Below are 19,983 nucleotides of genomic sequence, written 5' to 3'. Positions count from 1 at the left end.
GCTGTGAAGTCTGTAGCTTCTTAAATCAACAATGATATCGGATCGGTATCAGGTATTGACCGATACGTAAGGCCCCAGCATCAGTATCGGCACTGGAACTGAAAACGTTGGATCGGTGCATCCCTAATCTGTACAAGTTTGTTTTATTTATGTATGTTGTGTATATTTTGGGCTAGAGTTGCTACATGCATGACACATGATGACAAAATTATTATTATTTTTAAGAATATTGGCAAATTTATTGGCAGTATTGTCAAATATATTTTGAATATTTCAATATCAGAATAACAAATACATTTGTAATTGTTAAAAGATAAATAAATAAATATAAATTCAGAACACCAATAGTACTTAAACTGCACAGGAACAGGCGACGGTCGCATGTTGGCTCCCCATGTATTAATGTCACTTGATCTCTGGAGATATTAGTGATGGCAGGCTGAGAGTGGAGAATGGGGAGAGGAGCTCATGAGATAAATCTATGAGCTCACTCTTTCTTCCGGCAAGATGAATTGAAGAAACAAGGTCCAGTGATGAGGAAGAGATGGAGAGAGTGAGGCGGCAAAATAAGCATAAGATGATATGAAAAGATTAATGATGCTAGCAGCGTCATCTGGTTGTGTAATTTAATCTGATCACTGGAAGTCTTCTGACAGTTCATCGTCTCCCTCAGCTCCAGCTGGATAATAGACTGGATTAGTGACTCTGTTCAGTGGTCATAATCGTATTGATGATGAGTTTTAACTGGCCTTTTTTTATTTTTTTTTTTTAGATCAAATCATTTACAGACAAACACTAGAAAGCAAAAGAAAAAAAATCCAGTGAAAGTGGCTACCATAAGACATCACTTAAGTATTATTTATTAAGATAAGCAGCAAATACTGAACATTATGCAATATTATAGTAAAGTATGTGAATGAGGGTTTACTTAAAACAAGGATAAAGGCAGCCGTGTGTGTGTGTGTGTGTGTGTGTGTGTGTGTGTGTGTGTGTGTGTGTGTGTGTGTTTGTTAAGACAATGCTTTGAAAAATTCGAGAAATTGGAATTGCACCAAAATCTCAAAATCGGTAGCTTATTGAGTAGTTTTTGTTTTTTCCTTCATTCACGTTTCCTGTCAGTTGATTCAATCTTAGTGGTCTTTTGGTGACAAGCTGACTGACTGTAGAGAATATGTTTTTAAATCCAGAAGGGATTTTCTTCTTCCACACATTTCTCCACACCAGCAGAAAACCCTTTCAAAGCCTCTCCTGGGTCCAGCAAGAGGTCAAGAAGAGATTTTCAGGGCTTATGTCACAGGCTAGACTAGAGCGACAGAGGTTGCTTCCCTCTCTTTTTCTGTTCTCTCTGATTCTTTTCTCATCCTCTCTCTCTCTCTCTCTCTCTCTCTCTCTCTCTCTCTCTCTCTCTCTCTCTCACTGACACTCCCCAGATTAAGCTCGGCCTCTCAATTGGTCAAAGGTCTTGGGTTTAGGGCCAAACCAGAAGTCCGATTAGGGGCACAGCTGGACTGGACACTCTCCTGATTTATTGACAGTTGAGCTTTTTTGCTTTGAAAGATTTGGCACTATTAACAGTCCTACCTCAGTACTTATAAAATAACCAGAGAATGTTAATTTGGCTGAAAAGAGGGTTGTGTTTGCAAGAAAAATGATATTTAAAAAAAAAAAAGGGAGAAAAGAGACTTTTTTTTATGATACTAGTGAGGCCACAAATGGGAATATCCTATGTCTCCATTATTGCAATGTCATTACTGCAATGTGAGCCTATGTCTCCAGTACAGCAAGAAATATCCCCAGTCCCAGCAGTAAGAGGACATCATTCCCAGGACTCATAGAAATATTTGGCTCTTGTTGTTGTTTTTGTCAGTGACAGTATGGTAATCAACAGGAAGATCCTGCTGATCCTGCTGAGGGCTGATGATGACAATTATCATGATGATAATGACAACAATGATGAGGAGGGTTTTGTTTTGTTTTGTTTTTTTGTTTTTTTAAATATTTTCTCTTTCCATCTCTGTATTTTGGCTGCTCAGTACCAGCAGGAGATTGCAGTGCTGCAGGAGAAGCTGCGTGCGTCTGTACAGAAGCTTGAAGAGTATGAAGCTCGCCTCAAAGGCCAGGACGAACAAGCCCAAAAGGTCCTGATGGAGTACCAGGCCAGGCTGGAGGAGTCTGAGGAGCGACTGCGTAGACAGCAGGATGACAAGGACCTCCAGATGAAAGGCATCATCAGCAGGTACAGCAAGAAGTCGTGACAGATGTACTCATATTTAAGGCACTGTTCAGCAGAGGGCAGAACTTGGGTTAGTACTTATCTTCCAAATACGATAGTCAGATGACTGCAACAACTGCACTTTGACTTTTAATTACAGAAGTTAATACTGTTTACACGCCCCGTATCTTTTATTTCATTAATTTACATTTGGTGGTGTGGCCTTGCCGTGCTATTCTGCACAACTGGAAGCTGATGTGTTACTATAGCAACACAGATCACTAGGTGAAATTGCCTGTTGAATAAAAAGGAACACAAAAACCAGGTATTTAAATTACAGGGTTCATATTTATTTGAAAATCGTGACATGTCATACATAAAAAAGAAAATTGAGTAAAACTCTGACAAACCTTTGCTCTTCAAGATTTGCTGTTAGATGGAACATTAATTAAAGACAACTGAGAACACAAATACAACATAAGCTGCATAGAATGAAAGCAAGAAATCTTGTGCCTTACTATGTTTTCTTCCTCCTGTTTTCAACAAGTCTCTGCTGTGTTTTTTACCTGCATTATAAACTCCATATTAACCTTACAGCGGTAGGGCTTGTTTCTGTAAAAGATTTCATTACTCTACAGAGCACATGTTGAGCATAGAGGAGAACTTCTGGTAGCCTCTATTTTTTAACACTAGAGAAGACGCCTCAGCAGTGCATGTCATTGACAGATGTACCACTGCCTTTGCAAAGGATTGAATATTTGGGAAGGCATCCTGAGGGAGAGGAGATTTTATTTTCAGTGTTAACTGCATTTTAAATGCCAATAAAATGAAAGTTTAAAAAAAAATGTCACATAAGGGTGGCCCCTGCCCCATTAGGCCCACCATAAACTTAGAAGCGCGGTATCAGCTCGAGAAAGCAGTTGGCATGAGACAAGTTTACAGAGGAGGTTAAAGGGGGAAAAAATCTAACCTCGCTGATTTACATTGTGTTGTTGGTGCTACAATGGAGCTGCAGCCTCTATGCTGGATTCTGTTTGATTGTCTAACATTGCTGCAAATCAGTGAGTCTTAGAAGCCCTTTCTCTTTTATTTCTAGAGGTTCACATTGAAACTTGACAGCAAATGTCTGTTTCAGATCGATTATTTTTTCCCCCCATCAAAAACCATTGAATCTGCGCTGAGATCATCCCTGTGATGACACTGAAGTTACCAGTTACCAGCAGAATACCAAAAACAACAAAACAGCTGAAAAACAAGTCATGCAGTCTTATTTTCAGTCTTAAAATGTTGTTTTTCTCAAAGCAAGTGAAAAATATCTACCAGTGGGATGAGATAATCCCACTTGTTTCCAATGCAATTTCACTTGTTTCAGGAATTTGTCTGGCTAAAGGTATAAATATGCTAAAACAAGACAGAATAAGGCAAGTCAGCCAATTAGTATAAACAAAATGACATTTCAGCATTCAAGAAAATTGTGGAAACAAGTTGATTAGCATCAGAAAAGTTTGATTGTTTTAAGCAAAAATCCTGCATCACTGCAGTGAGGCTAAACGACCTGTTAAGATTAAACTTTTTGCTGTGTAGTACCTGTACCTAGGTCAGTGCCCCAGGGCTGTTAAATACAGATTTGTTGACACAAAGGGCCCATATTATTAAAAAAAATGTAGTTTGGCACTGTGTCAGCAAAACATTCTTATGTAAAGTCTCTTAATAAAATTTCCCATACCGAAGGAATTAATAAAGCTAACAAAAAAAAGGTTGTTATCAGCTGAAATAATGCTATGTCAGTACTTGTGACCTTGTGGAGAAAGTTCATCCTCATCTTGGAAAAAAGGCCTCTCCATTAAAAGTAAGCACATACAGGATCTTCCCTACAGTAATGCTGGACTATGTGCTTGACATTGCTTGCACGATCAATCAAGACTCACAGCTGTTTTTTTGTTTGTTTTGTTTTGTTTTGTTTTGTTTTTCTCTTGTCCAGCTGTTTCAAATGGCTTTTTTGTAGAACAGCTTTTCTGAGCCTTTTTTTTCGGTCACAGCACCCTATAAAAGTATGCAAAATCTCAAGTCACCCCAGTCTAAAATGGATTAAAAAACATACTCTACATCCCTATGACAGCCAACACACACACACACACACACACACACACCGGGTGGTGGGGTAAATGTGGCTTTCCATCGATAGGAAACCTGAGCCTGGGATGATACACGTAAGAGCCATATGTCTGGCAGGGATGCGAGGCAGACCCTTGTGGTCCACAGCCTGCAGTCGCTCCCTGCACTTGTTCTTGATGTGAGTTTGGCTCCAAAAGCCCAGTTCATGCAAACATGTTGTGGAGAACGGTAGCAGAATTGCAACAGTGCAAGCTCAAACTATTAGGTTCTCCTTCTCCAGTGATATCCAATACCTGTCAAAAGCCATCTCTTGATTTTTTTTTTTCTTTTTTTTTTTAATGTGCAGTTTTGCCTGATTTCTGCCAGTTGCTCCTGTTCAAGCAGTGGCAAGTTTTGAGCTTTCAAGTGCATGTGAACTCAACTGCACTGTGTTGACTTTTCCAACACATGAAACACTTTGCATTCTTGATGGCTAGTGACAGATGATTTGTTGTCAGGTGCCTTTCTAGTCTGCCTGGAACCATTTCTGAGTTTGGCACCTTCAGACCACATGCCAGGCGCACAGGAGAGGGCATGATGGATGCCCGGAAAAGATGAAACCACACGACAAGTAGCTGTCATCATGCTGTCTTGTCTTTGTCTTGCTGCTGGGCACAACTGCCTTGGCTGCTGAGCTACCACTAGATGATGAAGTTGATGGCGGCTCAAATTCAGAATGATCTGATTCTGGAATTTCTTTTCAAAACCGTTGCATGCTTGTTAATCAGCTTCACATCTCACTCTTGTAATGCATAGTGTGGTAAAAAAGAGGCTGTAGGAAAGGGTCATGTGAGACAAATTTTGATGACATGAGGCGGCTCATGATCTATTTTCTTTTTTTCTTTCTTATGTCAGCAATATCAGAATGTTCTCTGGCACCCCAGTTGAGAAAGGCTGTTGTAGACCATTTTGCTGCTTGGATGTCATGAGTTAGTGTCAAAATGAATGCTTCCTCTTGTTCTCTTTGGCCAAGTCACCATCTGATGAATCCTCAACTAGCAAATAAACTTACTGGACCTTTATCCATCTTCCATCCTTGTTTTACTGTTGTCAGACTTTATGTAAAACACATCATTGAGGACACAAGAACTCATACTGTCAAAGAGCCACTATGGGATATAGCCTAGGTGCTGAGTTGACAACTTCTCCAAATAATATGGCTCATTAAAAAGCAAGCAGAAGATTACAGAGGCACAAGCTGCCAGAATACACAGACAAACAAGTTTGCACTCTCTACAATAAATAGACAATGGCCTACTGGCCACATTGAAAGCATCTGAGCATAGACACTGCTTGAGTTTTCAACACTGTCCAATGAATAGCTCACCTATTGTACTGTAGAAGAAAGCACCTCCTTTTCCAGCTGGCACAAATTTCTGCTATTTTCTTTGGTGACTTTTTGTTTTTTTTTCAATGTTCAGTTCACTTTTGCAGAAGAGTGGATTGCAAGAAACGTGCTTAAAAAATGTAAGTCTACATACATTTTTGCTTAAGGCCACTAGGGGGTGTAATGAACCCTCTCCCCCGCAGACTGCAGCTCTTGTAGCTTTGCTGTGACTAAGAGAGTCACTGAACAAAATATTTAATTCATGCACTGACTTAGCCACTACAAGCAGAAAATGACGGAGCGGCCGCTTGGTATGTGGATGCACTGTGCACTAAACTAGAAGTGGCTCATGCTTGTGGGACTTCTACTGTACTGCCAAAAGAGTGCATAGCATATCACTAATTAGTGCAGACTGCAAAAAGCATTACACAAGAGGGTACAAACCAAACACACAGAACTGAACTTTTATGAAGGTGCGCCTAATAAACAAAGGTGCTCACAGAGGCTGAGGAAGAGGACAGTGAGGCTCTATGGATGAACATGTGCGATATGAGGGTATTTAATTAAATAGTGCACCTCTTTTTTGGGATGGCAAGTGCTTTCTCTAACCAGTCTATGCTTTGAATCTCTATTCTTTACTGCTCTCCAAACCTACTAAGTGTCTTATTTACATTTCCAGGTTAATGTCAGTGGAGGAAGAGCTAAAGAAGGATCATTCAGACATGCAAGCAGTGGTCGATTCCAAACAGAAGATCATAGACGCACAGGTCAGTTTGACAGCACTATCACGTACAATGTTACAGTAGGTTGACTGACAGTGCCGACAGCACAAAGATTTGTAAATACTCTCTCTGTCTAACTGATGTATGTTTGTGTGTTTCAAATTTTTATGTGCTTTCCGTTGTGTGTTTTTATCTTTGAGAAGTGAAGGGTGATATGCATCGGAAAGAAATGTTTAATTCATAACTGTCAGAAGTCTGTAGCGTTGACAAGCCTGAATGACTGAGCAGCATTTCTCAGCTCTCCCCATTTCTTATACAACCTACAACATTTGCAAATACTTTGTGTCTTTTTTGTCAACATGTCGCTCCTCTGTAATCCCTGTGGTTCTTATTCATATGAAACTGTATTTGAAATCCTTGTCTGGAAATAGAAAAGTACGTCTGTAGCACATTGGAGCACACTGGTACATAGATTTCGGAAAGTGGATTGTTGGGGATATAATGCTCAATTAACCAGAGAATGAATATGTGTGCCTAATTGGTGTGCTAGATCAGTGTTGTCGTGTTTGTCAGACAAGCACAGCCCCAGATAGCATTCCGTTTGTAAGATGCTCACCATCACCACTCAGGCAAAAATGTGGGAACAGTGCACAGATAAGACAAGCAAATTCAAATGTATACCTGCACAAATATATACACATTCAAGCAAGCAGATGTTTGGACAGTAAAAAAAAAAAAAGACTGGGATGCATGATGTTAGATTTTTTTTTTGCCAATATTTTATATATATAACAGTTTCTTTCAAAAAAAGCTGCTGGCTTCATCCTGCTTGGATGATGCTCTCCCTGAGACAATCCTGAGAACAGCCACAACCAGGGCAAACTTGATCTATTTCACATATTAGCATGTCACATCAGCAGAAATTTTCATTTGGGGCCAATGAGATATTTCATTTTAAAGCCCATATTGGCCAGTGCCGATAATTTGCAAATATTACCATGTATCCCTAAAAAAGTAAAACAAAAGTTTTAAGTATGCAAAAGAAACTCTTTGGGATAACATGCATGTATAAACTGAGAGCCAGGCACCACATAAGAGCTCAATCTCTTTCACTCACTAAATTAATGAGACTTTGCATTTGCAAACAAACAAGGCAATGAGCTGTCTCCCAGAGTAAACAGACAGAAAGAAAATGAAAATCTCATTATAAAGGGAGAAGAGAGAGGCTTGCCTGTGTGGCTGAGCTTACACCCTGCCATGAGACCCTACATGATATAGCCTAGTCAACACTATAAAACACAACTTGCGCACTAACTAGACCTGACACCTGAGATCAGTGCTTCCTTTCTGTGATTGTGTCTGTCTGCATGTTTATTCTCTTAACCCCACCATTACTGATTTGCTTTGGTGTTCCTCATTTTGCAAGAATATGAGTGTGTAGTTTTGTTGAGTGTATTTTGTCTCTCTGCGTATGTGTTTGCAGGAGAAACGCATAGCATCCCTGGATGCAGCCAATAATCGTCTGATGAGTGCACTGACCCAGCTGAAGGAGCGATACAGCATGCAGACCCGCAATGGCATCTCCCCCACCAACCCCACCAAGCTCCAGATCACAGAGAATGGAGAATTTAGGAACAGCAGCAACTGCTAGACAAACTGGCATCTGACTGGAGCGTTTGTGGTGCACATGTGTATGCGTTTGAATGAGAGTATGTCTACGTGCCTGCATGGATGCATGTCTGTTTGAAAGAATGTGTGTATATGTGTGAGTGTTTCTAAAAAGGAGACGTAGCACTTGCGGAGCACACTTCCTTTTTTGGACACTTAACAATGTAGGAGTGAGGACGTCACTCTGTGGGGCCAACCGGAAGAGGTGGGACTTCAGTACGACAGACAGATTACTAAGAGAATGAGAGCCAGTGGGCGTAACTGATCACCTGAGGGCCTTCAGGAAGAGGGCGACGGCCAGAGGAGGTGGGGCAAAACTTGTAGATAATGAATTTAAAGCTCTCCATCAGTCAACCGATTTGGATATTTCCAATGGATGTATGCAGTTGTTGGGATTAATTCAAGACCCTGCCCACATCAGGGACAAACCACTATATAATCACACACAGTGGCTGTTAGAGACAGCCGCCCTAGTACCCCTCCTCTCGTCCTCTCTCTTTCTTCTTCTTGACAACAAAGTGGACCCAGTAAAAACAAAAACACAGCATTGACAAGTCTCACTATAGTTGTCTTGAGAGTGTTATTTTCCAGTGCTTTATTTCAATGTCCTTGTTTTTCAAAAAAAAAAAAACAACCAAATAGGAGCTTCAGAAGATATTTTTAACCCAAAACAATCGACTTGTTTCCCCTCTCAGTCCTTGGGTGTGTTCCAAAATGCTCCCGCTAATCCCAGTCCTTGCCAACCCTATGTAGTGCACTTTGTGAAAGCTATTGGTACATGAAACGCCTTAAGTAAGGAACACACTTTTCTTTGTCCTGCAGCTCCCCAATTTCTGCAAAAAAGGCACAACTTATACTGTGGATTTGTAAAGGATAAAAAATAAATTGTACACAATGTATTATGAACACTAAAGTAAATGAACTCTATGTGATACTATATTAATGAAATTTAATATAGATGTATGCATTTCTTTTTCTTCTATAGAATATACACACATATACCTATATTTGATAATCTCAAATATAAAAGCAGCCCTTTATTTAGGAGTGAGTTCTGAAACTTAGTGAGGTTTTTCTTTTTTTTTTTTTTTCCAATGATTGACAGAAGCTTTGGTGTATAGTTTGCTTTAGGGCCCTGGGGAAGAGACCACATAGAGCAGTGATCAGCATCATCACAATAATCCTCATCTTCATGATGTTTAATCCTTTAAACGTGTGCTATCTTTGAGTGACAACAGTTTGCAGCTATAACATCTCTAGTGTGATGAGTGTGAACTCAAGAGTAAACAGTCAGGTGATCATGGGTCATGGTGCTCATCGCTGCTCTTAATAACAGACAACACGGTTCAGTGGAACCAGTCACATTGTCTCGACTGGATTTAGCAGGTCATCTGTCACGCTGCCTGGTGGGTACATGGCCTTGGTTTGGACGTGAGCCATATTTGTGGTCTTTTCACCCTAGTAGCACAACGAGAGCTATGTAGAGGCATGTGTTTAGGCACACTCACACATACTATACACTGGACCAGTGGGCCGTTGAAATGATGGCTGACTAAGTAAGAAACTCAAGCGGTTTTGTTTGTCAGTGGTAATGAAGTATGCTGCATCCAAACTGTGACTCAAGTTAATCTTTCTGGCATCACCTCTCTTCTCCTTTTTCTTTTTTCTCTCTGTCTCTCTCTCTCTCTCACCCTCTCTCTCTCTCTCTCACCCTCCTTCCCACCCTTTCTTCTGAATGTGAAGATGCTAACTCACAGCTGGTCTTAACAGGGGGTTTGTCCCTCAAAATGACCCTGTCTTTGCCATTACATCCCTTAGCCCCGTGCCATTTCAGCATCTAGAGTTTGTATATTTTTGTATTCATTTTTCTTACCTTTAATAGACTATAAACATTAAGTGTGAGGCTCTGTGTGCATCATTCTGGCTCTGTAGCCAATGATAGCATCAGTATCACCATTTCTTTTCCTTTTTTTCCTTTTTGTTTTCGCCAATTGGAAAAGGATGATGATGATGATGATGATGATGATGATGATGACAGTGTATGGCTTGCTGCAGAAATATATAATAATTGAGTGTATTTAGAGGCTGGACAGCCTGGGAAAGTGTAAATAAAATGTTCACAATATTTTTACCTAATGTTAACAGAGCTTTTTTTGTAAATGTATCTTGTGCTCAACTCTGCTGTATCAATATGACATGGATATTGTAAATATTAAATAGCGCAATCAGTCATCAGTACTTTTTGGTTAGACCTATAAAGTTAATTTCAACTTTCAGTATTCACCCTGTCAAACCTCTTGTTTTGTATCACAGTATAATATCAGTAGCAACAAACTGATTTTAATAGATGTCGGGCTGTTGGGGAGTCAAGGATGATACCGTGTTGCTTTTGTCTACCAATCTACATCTCAGTCGTGTGATGAGAATCGCAAGCACAATCCCAGTTTTCTTAGCAGTCTAACTCTATGCACTTTTATGTTCAGTGGTTGATTCATTTCAGATGACCTGTTTTAAGGATTTAAAAACATGTGACAAAGTTAACAACTGAAGAAAGGGACTCTGCCGTGATTAGCTCATTAGAATAAAATAGGCTTTGACTGACGAGGCCATAGAAACGGAGCGCATTTAAGTCCCACCCACATCCCTTTCCACATGCTTAAATTGTTGAGGGAATTCAGAAGCCAGGCGGAGGCACCTTCACACAACACAAAGCCAATGGAGAGGGATGAAATGATGTATGTGTTGCTGTCATGTGTGCCAGGCTGCAAACCATCTGTAATTCCGCACAAAGAAATCTCAAAGAGGGACTCTCACCATGTTTAACTTTCTAATTTGATCTCCCATATATTTGTTCATGCATTCCTTGTTCCCATGTCAGTTCTATTTTTTTGTATGTTTGTTTGGTTTTTTTTAAGAGGTTTACAGTGAGAAAACTTGAGAGAACCATGATGGATCTGTCTCTATAGCTATACCCACTCACTTATTCACACAGGTCAGCCAGTCCAAGCAAAAGAATCATCTAAATATAAAGCTATAAATAAAAGTAAAAGATGTTGTATGTTTTCTAATATCTTGTAGAAATACTTTTGTAAGTATGTTGAAAGTAAAGTATTTGCTGGATTCTGCTTCCTTCGACGACAGTGACAAAACAATAATGTACAGAAGAATTTGTTTGTGTTGACAATAATGTGGCTGTGCAATTTATGTACATTTGCAACTAGACCTATTAAAGTTTTATTTAGCTATTTTAAGTTTTGGCTTTATGTGTCATCACTTGATTGCATCGTTTTCCCACAAGGAATTTGATTATTTCATAATGTAAATAAAGCTTAATTTGAGTGCGGGTTAATACCGTGATACACATCACATGTTCATTAAATGCTAAAGTAGGCCTAGATATTTGATAAGGAAGCTCTAGATAGAAGTGGAACATTTAAAAAGGGAACATATGTTCAGACTCAGGGTCCAAATGCAGAGACGAGGGTATGATAGAGGGATATAAAAGACGGGTTGTGAGTGGTGCCTGACCTACATACCGCCTGATTGTAATTCCCCACAGTAGGCAGGAGAAACCCTGAGATGGTCCTAACAACCAAAATGGAGGGTACAGCATATGCTGCAAAATGTCTCCCATCTTATAACCAATGTAGAGTTGAAGTATTACAAAATGCCTCAACACTGTCTATCCATGTACACCTCAAGGGCAAGGAAACCCAAGTGTGAAATTACTCCACTGAACAGCCAAACATCATGCTTACCATTTGATCCAACTGAGATCAAACACTGGTTGTGCTCCTCGGTTCCATGAAAAGCAAAATGATTACATCCTCTCAGACCTGATCCACATGTTAGACTAAGCTGTTTTTTTGTGAACTGAAAAAAAAAAATCAATGAATATATTCTTCACTCAGTCTGGCTCTGTGACTGGGATGCTGAGAAAGTGGACAGCATCCTCATCACAGGTATTTCAGAGGGAGGCTGCAGCATTCATGTTGGATGGATGATGGCACTGCTCAAGTTTGGTGACTTTATGACCTTTCCTCTAGCGCCACCAGCTGGCCAAAATGTTGAAACAGTTGCAGTGGTGGTAGTGGTAGTTGTAACAGTTGGCACTACATGGGATCACCCAAACTGCCAGTAGTGTTGTCACGATACCAAAATTATGGCTTTGATACGATACCTGCCTAAAATATCTCGATACAGATACTGAAACAATACCACGGCGAAAATGTAAAACATAATTTGCTTTTTTATTATTTATTACAGAATCTGTTTTACAGTGTCAGGTGTACTGATCTCTGAGTGTTTATCTGCAACTGTTTAACCATAAAAAATAAATAAAATGTTTTGTCACGCCTGCTGAGCTATATAGCTACAGAACATGGTTTAACTTTATAGCCATGTTCAAAAAATAAACAAATTAAAGATTGTCACAGAACGTGGACATATGAAAACCAGAACATGTTTTATTTTTTCTCCTGACTTATTTTTTTTTGGACAGTTCTGCTTGTTTGTCTGTGGAGAGAGATCAGTGAATTATGCCAGTGTTGATTTCTACAACCCCATTTGTAAACTGCAATAAAAGAAAGGGTTAAACACACGCAGAGAGTTGGATGTGACTGGTTTAATAAATAAGATTGTGAACAACGCAACGAAGCCACGGACAAAGGTTAATCTTACTATTTAGTCTATTAAACCAGTCACATCCAACTCTGAGTGTGTGCACTGGATAATTTATTTTTCATTAATTATTTTTAATTAACACAGGCCATTTTCGCTATTCCTAATTATCTGTCCCGCACTGCTCTTGGAGGTCGGAGCAGGTATTGATTTTTTGCCACACGTGCGCCAGGCAGAGCCTTGCTAGCTGAAAACACCCGGGCGAAATATCAAGTTTTTAGGGAGTCCCTTTCACCACTGGTGTTGTTGCATTTGCTTGCTAGTTATAGCTAATGCGGGCATGATTATGTTATCTATATTATGTAATCTATCACTAACCTGTCTCTCTTTGAATTCTTTGAACAAGTCTTCATGTCTGTTGGCAAGATGCTTATCCAAGTTGGTCGTGTTGGCTCCCTTCGTCTGTATGGGTTTGTAGCATCTTTTACAGACGGGCTTAGTGATGTCCGTGGGCTCGCCCTCACTGTAAGCAAAATAATGCCATATTTCACTGCAAGTGTCAGCTTTATCTACAAGCTTTGGACGCGCGCGCACACACACACACACACACACACACACACACACACACACACACACACACACACACACACACACGCTGCCCCAGAGGGACTCAGGGAGCAAGGAAAGAGAGAAGAGTGCAAAAAACATATGTACGCACATACACAGCTCCACTGTCACATGAACACAACTCAATATATATGGCTCTTATTAAAACAGTCTTTTTTAAAGTATCAATACTTTTAAAATTGAGTATTGTATCGTTTTTGACTGCAGAGTATCATGGTACTTTTCCAGTATCGATACACCGTGCAACACTACCTGCCAGGTCTCATCCTTCAAATTTAAAGTCGCCAAAAATTTCAGCTGTTACAAGCACCACTGCCACTGTTACAACATCTTGGCCTGCTGGTGGCGCTAGAGGAAAGGCCAAATTCACCAAACTTGAGAAGTGCCATCATCCATCCAACATGAATGCTGTAATCAAATTTCATGGTAACATTCCTCTCTGATTGTGATTGTGTCATTTATAGAAGCCAGGCCCTGACATTCATACAAGCTCTTCTCAGATAAGCCTGCTGTGGTGCAAAAGCAGACAACACATTTCTTTTCCTGTTGCCCCTTGGCATGGCCTATAATTCTAACATAAATTCAATATGTACAATTGATAATATCAGTTCTCAAATGGATAGATGTTTGTTTTGTCTTTTCAGAACACATCCTCAGTACTTACAGTAAATTCAGTGTACTGTATAAGCTAGAAGTGGGTCAATGGCTTAACTGGTTTAAAAATGACAAATATTAATAGACTAATAACAGGAAAGTATAGAAGCTATTTATATAGAAGTGCTATTTATGTGTAATATACAATTGCTTCCACAGGAAGGCAATATACTCATATTTTGACTATTATACCATGGTCTGGGTGAATACTCGATTCTGATTGGCTGCAGGGTGTTTGTTAAAAAGTGTTGTAGGACACCTATAAAAAAGTTCCGGTCAAATAGCCTGATTGTTCTAAATTATTGCGCTGGCTCAAACACTAGTTGGTAACCGTGGCAACAGAAACTCAGAACATACGTTAACATACGTTATTTCACAGTTTATTTATCACAACAGCAAGACAGCAGACAAAACATGAGTGATTTTATAGTTTCCTTTAACCTATTTGGTGAATTTGATCATTTTGAAGACTGGGATGCAGCAGGAGAGAAAGAGAGAAGAGAAAATAAGAGGGAGATGCGACACAAGGAGGTGACACCGGAGGAATTGAACAATTTAGAGGATGACAAGGACGAGGTAAACACAAAGACAACCACGAAATGGGCAGTTAAAACATTAAGAGACTTCCTGGCTCAGAAAAACATGGACATCAACTCTGAGAGCTACACTGCCACTACTCTCAATGACATTTTGCGACTGTTTTATGCGTCTGTCCACTCGACTAAGGAAGGAGGAGAATACAGTGTTGCCAGTTTGAGGAGTTTGAGAGCCGGCATTAACCACCACTTAAGAGACGTCAACATCATTAGCGACACTGTGTTCAAGAGCAGTAATGCGGTTTTTAAGGCGATACTGAAGCGTTACAGAAAGAGTGGGAAAGACACCGGCTTCCACCATCCTCGTATCCCTGAGTCAGACCTTGAGATAATCAGATGTTCATCCGCGCTGTCTCCTGATACGCCCCTCGGCCTCGTCAGAAAGGTGTGGTTTGACATCCAGCTGTGTTTGGCTCTGCGTGGCAGGGAGGGGAACCGTGAGCTGACCATGACATCTTTCAGCATCCAGAGAGACGAGGATGGCGTTGAATACGTCAGCCTAGCGCATAATCCTGACACTAAAAATCATAAAGATTCAAACGACCCACACAAGCAAAACCTAAGAGGTTTTATGTTCGCAAGGCCCGGGGATCCGCTGTGCCCAGTAAAAAGTTTCAAGAAGTACATCTCTAAATGTCCCCCAGACGCAAAATCTTTTTATCTGCACCTGAAGCACTCCATCACAGTGGCATCTGATGTGTGGTACTCCAGGGAGCCGATGGGTGTCCACTACCTTGGAGACATGCTAAAAAAAATCAGTGAAGAGGTCTGTACAATTCTAATAATAATGTAGCCCTAGGTGCACTATGATGGACATGCCAGTATCTCTATCAAATTTCATGATCAACGGCAATGTTGCATTTAATTTTAAATAGTTCGTCGCCTGTCTTTCTGTCTTGCTTACCTTACTCGCTTGATACACATTTAATGATCAGAGTGAATGGTGGATAATATTTCTTGCAATAAAAACGATTTAGAAAACTATCTGTGGACTTTGATTCTTTGAAACAAAATTTCGCATCATCCTCTGGACACACACAAGTGGTAAGAGGTGCACTTGCCCTCTGAAATGATACTTTGTATCACGTAACATAACGTTAAGCAAGCATCTCACTTCCCTCCACTGATTAGGCCTAATATAACAGCTGCGGCCAGCCAAGCTGCAGGTTCTGCGGCCAGAGCCGGTTACCTTGGCAACGCGTCACAACGAGAGATATTAAATAGTCCACTCAGACACTTCTTGTGAAAAACTTACGATTTTAACAGTAAAAAAACAACTTATTAATAATTGATTTAATATTTATTTCTTTTTTAAGTGACCATGGTATAAGCGGGATAATGCCGTTCGAGTCCATTCATCAGAAATGAATGGACTTCACAGAAGCAACCATCCTCTGCTTCGCATCGGACAGCTCACGCCTCCACGTCATCCATTCATTTGTGATACTGGACACCTCGTCGGGCATTATCCCTTACATAGAACATTCTCATCAAAACTCATTATGTATTGTAGTTTGTCTGTTAAATTCTCTTTGACTGAACATGAGGAACTTCCAGTGTGGTTCCCTGTTCATTTATACTGCTCATCACATCTAATCATAGCTGCACAGTAGCCTACAATTTATTGAACAATTTCAATACTAAATAAAATACTAAGTTAATCATCATTTTGAAATTAAATATTAAAAATGAACAGCCACGGAGGAGCATTTTTCCTCCAATTGTATTAATGTCAATGATTAATATCCTGAAACATAAACACTGAATTAATCATTGTAGCTCTACAAATGTCTTTCAGGGGAGAAACATGAGAACGTTTCCATAATGTCGGCTACAGCTCAGCGTGAAAAGTTGAAATGTGAAAGTTTAACAACAGAAGTTTAAAGAGTTGATGCTTCACAGCTTCTGTTCACATTATCTGTCCCTATTTTTTCCTTGAGTAATTTGTCTCTGATGGGTTTCTCCCCTTAATTAGATCTGGGCCAACACAGAAGTTACAATTTGTTTATGCCTGAGGTTTTCTTCTTTGTATGTGTTAGCCTTGTCACAGTTACAACCAAATAAATAAGGAGATACATTGCCTTTGGAATTGCAGACAGCACCTTTAAATAAAAAGTGGGGGGTGTGCTCAGCATCCTTGGGACAGTCAATGCCAAAGAGTTAGAAAGCCCAGACCACTGGTCCAGCAGGGAAGGTTCTGCCCTGACTGTGGAACATCTTTTTACACTAACAGATAATTTAGGGGGGGCATGAAAATTAGTCAATACTGTGTTCATATTTTTATAGGTTTTTATATTTTTATTTTTATAGGCTCTGCTGACTCAATAACTGCAGAGCTCCAAACCTCCTCTGGCATCAACATCAGTACAAAAACTGTGAGCCGGGAGCTTCATGGCATGGGTTTCCATGGCCGAGCGGCCGCACATAAGCCTTATACAACCAAGCACAACATCAACCATCAGGTGGAGCGGTGTAAAGCACACTGCCACTGGACTCTGGAGAGGTGGAAACGAGTTCTGTGGAGCGACCAATCACGCTCATCTATCTGGCGGTCTGATGGACGAGTCTGGGTTTGGTGAAAGCCAGGAGAACGTTCCCTGCCTGACTGCATTGTGCCGACTGTGCAGTTTGCTGGAGGAGGGATAATTCTATGGACTGGTTTTTCTGGGCTCGGCCTCGGCCCCTCAGTTTCAGTGAAGGGATATCTTACTGCTTCAGCTCACCAAGTCATTGGTGAAGTGTTGGATTAAGTTCATCATGTCTTCTCTTACTAAGATCATCTATAGATTTTCTTTTTTAACAGACATATGATTTGTGTTATTTACCTGACATGTTTCGGCGTTTGACATCTGCCTTCATCATCATTACCGATCACTGCAAACGTGAAAACCATATTATGGACTGGGAGAAGGCCAGAGTCATCTGCACCGAGGAAAATTAACACCAGCGCTGGATCAGGGACGCTACAGAAATCAGGAAGTGAGGCCCAAGGACCATCAACAGGGACGAGGGAGCATACATGCTCTCCCACACCTGGAGTGGCATCCTGCAGGGGGCGAACGGACAGCAGAAGGCATGACCGACCTGTCAATTTGACAGGAAGGTCACGCCTTCAGGACCATCAGCTGTTAAAGATGCGTCACACCAACACCATGTGACACTCTGATGAAGACGGATGTCAAACGCCGAAACATGTCAGGTAAATAACACAAATCATATGTCTGTTAAAAAAGAAAATCTATAGATGATTGGTGAAGTCTCTGCTTCCAGCTTTGTGGGAACAGTTTGCCCAGTGCACAAAGCAGCTCTATAAAGGCATGGTTGGCCACGTTTGGTGTGGAAGAACTTGACTGGCCTGCACAGAGCCCTGACCTGAACACCATCCAACACCTTGGATGGGGTTGCCCACATCCCCTACCACCCCTCACCCCAACCCATGTGTCACCCTCCTCTCTGGTCGGGGAAAAACAAACAAACAAAAAAAAGGTTTTGGGAGGAGGTTTTTTTTTTTGCCTTTAGCTAAAATTGCGTTAAACAGCAACTTGTGTTGTAATGTTCTTGTTGTCTTGTTTTGAATGCTATTTTTGTTTACAGACTGTGAAAACAAACATCCTCTGAAGAGGGCAATAAAGAATTAATCTAGAACTGCAACTAATGAATTGTTTTCATTATCAATTTATCTGTCAGTTATTTTCTCAATTAATGGAGTAGTTGTTTGGTCCATAAAATGTCAGAAAAATGTTGGTAACAATTTCCAACAGCCCAGCATGGAGTCCTGTTTTGTCCCGACTAACAATCCACAACCCAAAGATATTTAGCTTACTGTCATAGAGGACTAAAGAAGACCAGAAAATATTCACATTTGAGAAGCTCAAAGCAGAGAATTTGAAGATCTTCCAATTAAAAATGACTTAAAACAATTAATTGGTTATCAAACTAGATGGCGATTAAAGCAATAGTTCGCAACTAATAGATTACTTGACTAATCATTGCAGCTCTAAATAAATCTGAATAAATGATCCGTAAAACACAGCATAACCTATCAAATAACCAGGAACTGAAACATGACAACACATCATTTACCGGACAAACTGCGCTGGAAGTCAAACAGCTGATATTTAAACAGCTAGTCATTTGAACGATAAATGGTGCAGAACTTTGTGAATGAACTCAGGATGTTCTGCAAGTTACGGCATGGTTTCTATATGTCTATTTTTGTTTTTATGCACCTGTGCAAACAAATCTTCAGCCATCTGTGTAGGTTTGTTTTGGGAGGTGGGGTGGCTCAAAAGGGATTTTTAAAACTCCAAATTGCAGTATAACATATCTTGTGTGTTTTTTTTTTCTATATTCTCCATTACTGTAAGGTTTACTTCCTTTTTTCTATTGATCAATCCTTTGTTTAATGTTCAGGCTGTTTAATATAAATGAGGGTTACATATGTAACTGCAGTTCTATGAATCCTGAATGACCGCCAGAGGCGGTGCTTTAAGCACTGAATACCACCGTCTCACACTTGTGCAGGTTGAGTACCTATACCAGCAACATCACCTGTGACCCCTGGATGACACCAGCTAGTTTATATCTTCCGGTGTCGTCAGAGGATCTGTTCCTAGAAGTCTTCTTGCGAGACCACGAGGATTCTGAGTGACAGAACGCTCTGGCGGTCATCCAGCATTCATAGAACCACAGTTACATAAGTAACCCTCGTTCTATTTCATCCTTCCTGACCGCCAGAGGCAGTGCTTTAAGCACTGGATGACCCATATCAACATGATGACGAGGAATCCAGAACCTATCTTACTATGTAGAGGCGGAGAAAGTGGGCAGTAAGACCACCCCCAAGGGAAGAGGAGTGGCAACATTAACCAAATAAAACCTCGCACACGTACTAGTTGATGCCCATCAGGCTGCAGCACAGACTGTTTCCAAGGGAACACCCTTCAGGGCAGCCAACAACGTCGAAATGCTCCAGGTGGAATGGAGAAGAGAAACACTGTTTTCATGGACAGCCACTTCAGCCTCACCTGAGACAAGGGTTCGAAGGGAGGCAGGCATAAGGCGTTCTGCTCCCCTGGCAAATACATCGCCCTGAGACTGGCTAGATGGGAAACTGCCAAGGTCAGAAGAACCTGAACTTCCCACAAAAACTGCACCGACTTGGTGTCCCCTTGATGATTTATCTGTGAAACAGACAACATGTTGTCTGACCGAACAAGGCCTTGTCTGCCTCCCAGATACACTTCCTCTCTCCATGGGGACAGACAGAGGAGGGCCTGACGACACACCCTGATCTGCCTGTGCTTGTGCCGCCACAGAAACTGCAACTTCATCAAGAGGCTGCCCTTTCCACGCACCTGGTGAACACCCTCAGAGACAGCAAGAGGCTGAAGGGAAGCACCC

The 19,983-nt window shown here is 40.7% G+C and overlaps 1 protein-coding gene across 12 annotated transcripts in view; it reads left to right on the top strand.

The window, feature by feature from the left end:
- dab2ipb (DAB2 interacting protein b) overlaps nt 1-11,334 on the top strand; it is a 204,890-nt gene extending 193,556 nt beyond the window's left edge. For 10 of the 12 annotated variants that reach the window (XM_030064945.1, XM_030064947.1, XM_030064948.1 and 7 more), the window contains 3 exons: nt 2,034-2,236; nt 6,373-6,460; nt 7,899-8,066. In XM_030064945.1, the coding sequence (XP_029920805.1) occupies nt 2,034-2,236; nt 6,373-6,460; nt 7,899-8,066 (459 nt within the window). Of the gene's footprint in view, nt 1-2,033; nt 2,237-6,372; nt 6,461-7,898 lie in introns of all 12 variants that reach the window. The other 2 variants (XM_030064951.1, XM_030064946.1) reach the window with 1 other exon arrangement.
- The last annotated feature ends 8,649 nt before the right edge of the window (nt 11,335-19,983 follow it).

Source organism: Myripristis murdjan, chromosome 12, assembly GCF_902150065.1.
Source record: "Myripristis murdjan chromosome 12, fMyrMur1.1, whole genome shotgun sequence".
In the NCBI taxonomy this organism is placed as follows: Eukaryota; Metazoa; Chordata; class Actinopteri; order Holocentriformes; family Holocentridae; genus Myripristis; species Myripristis murdjan.
This window is presented reverse-complemented; position numbering and strand designations above follow the sequence as displayed.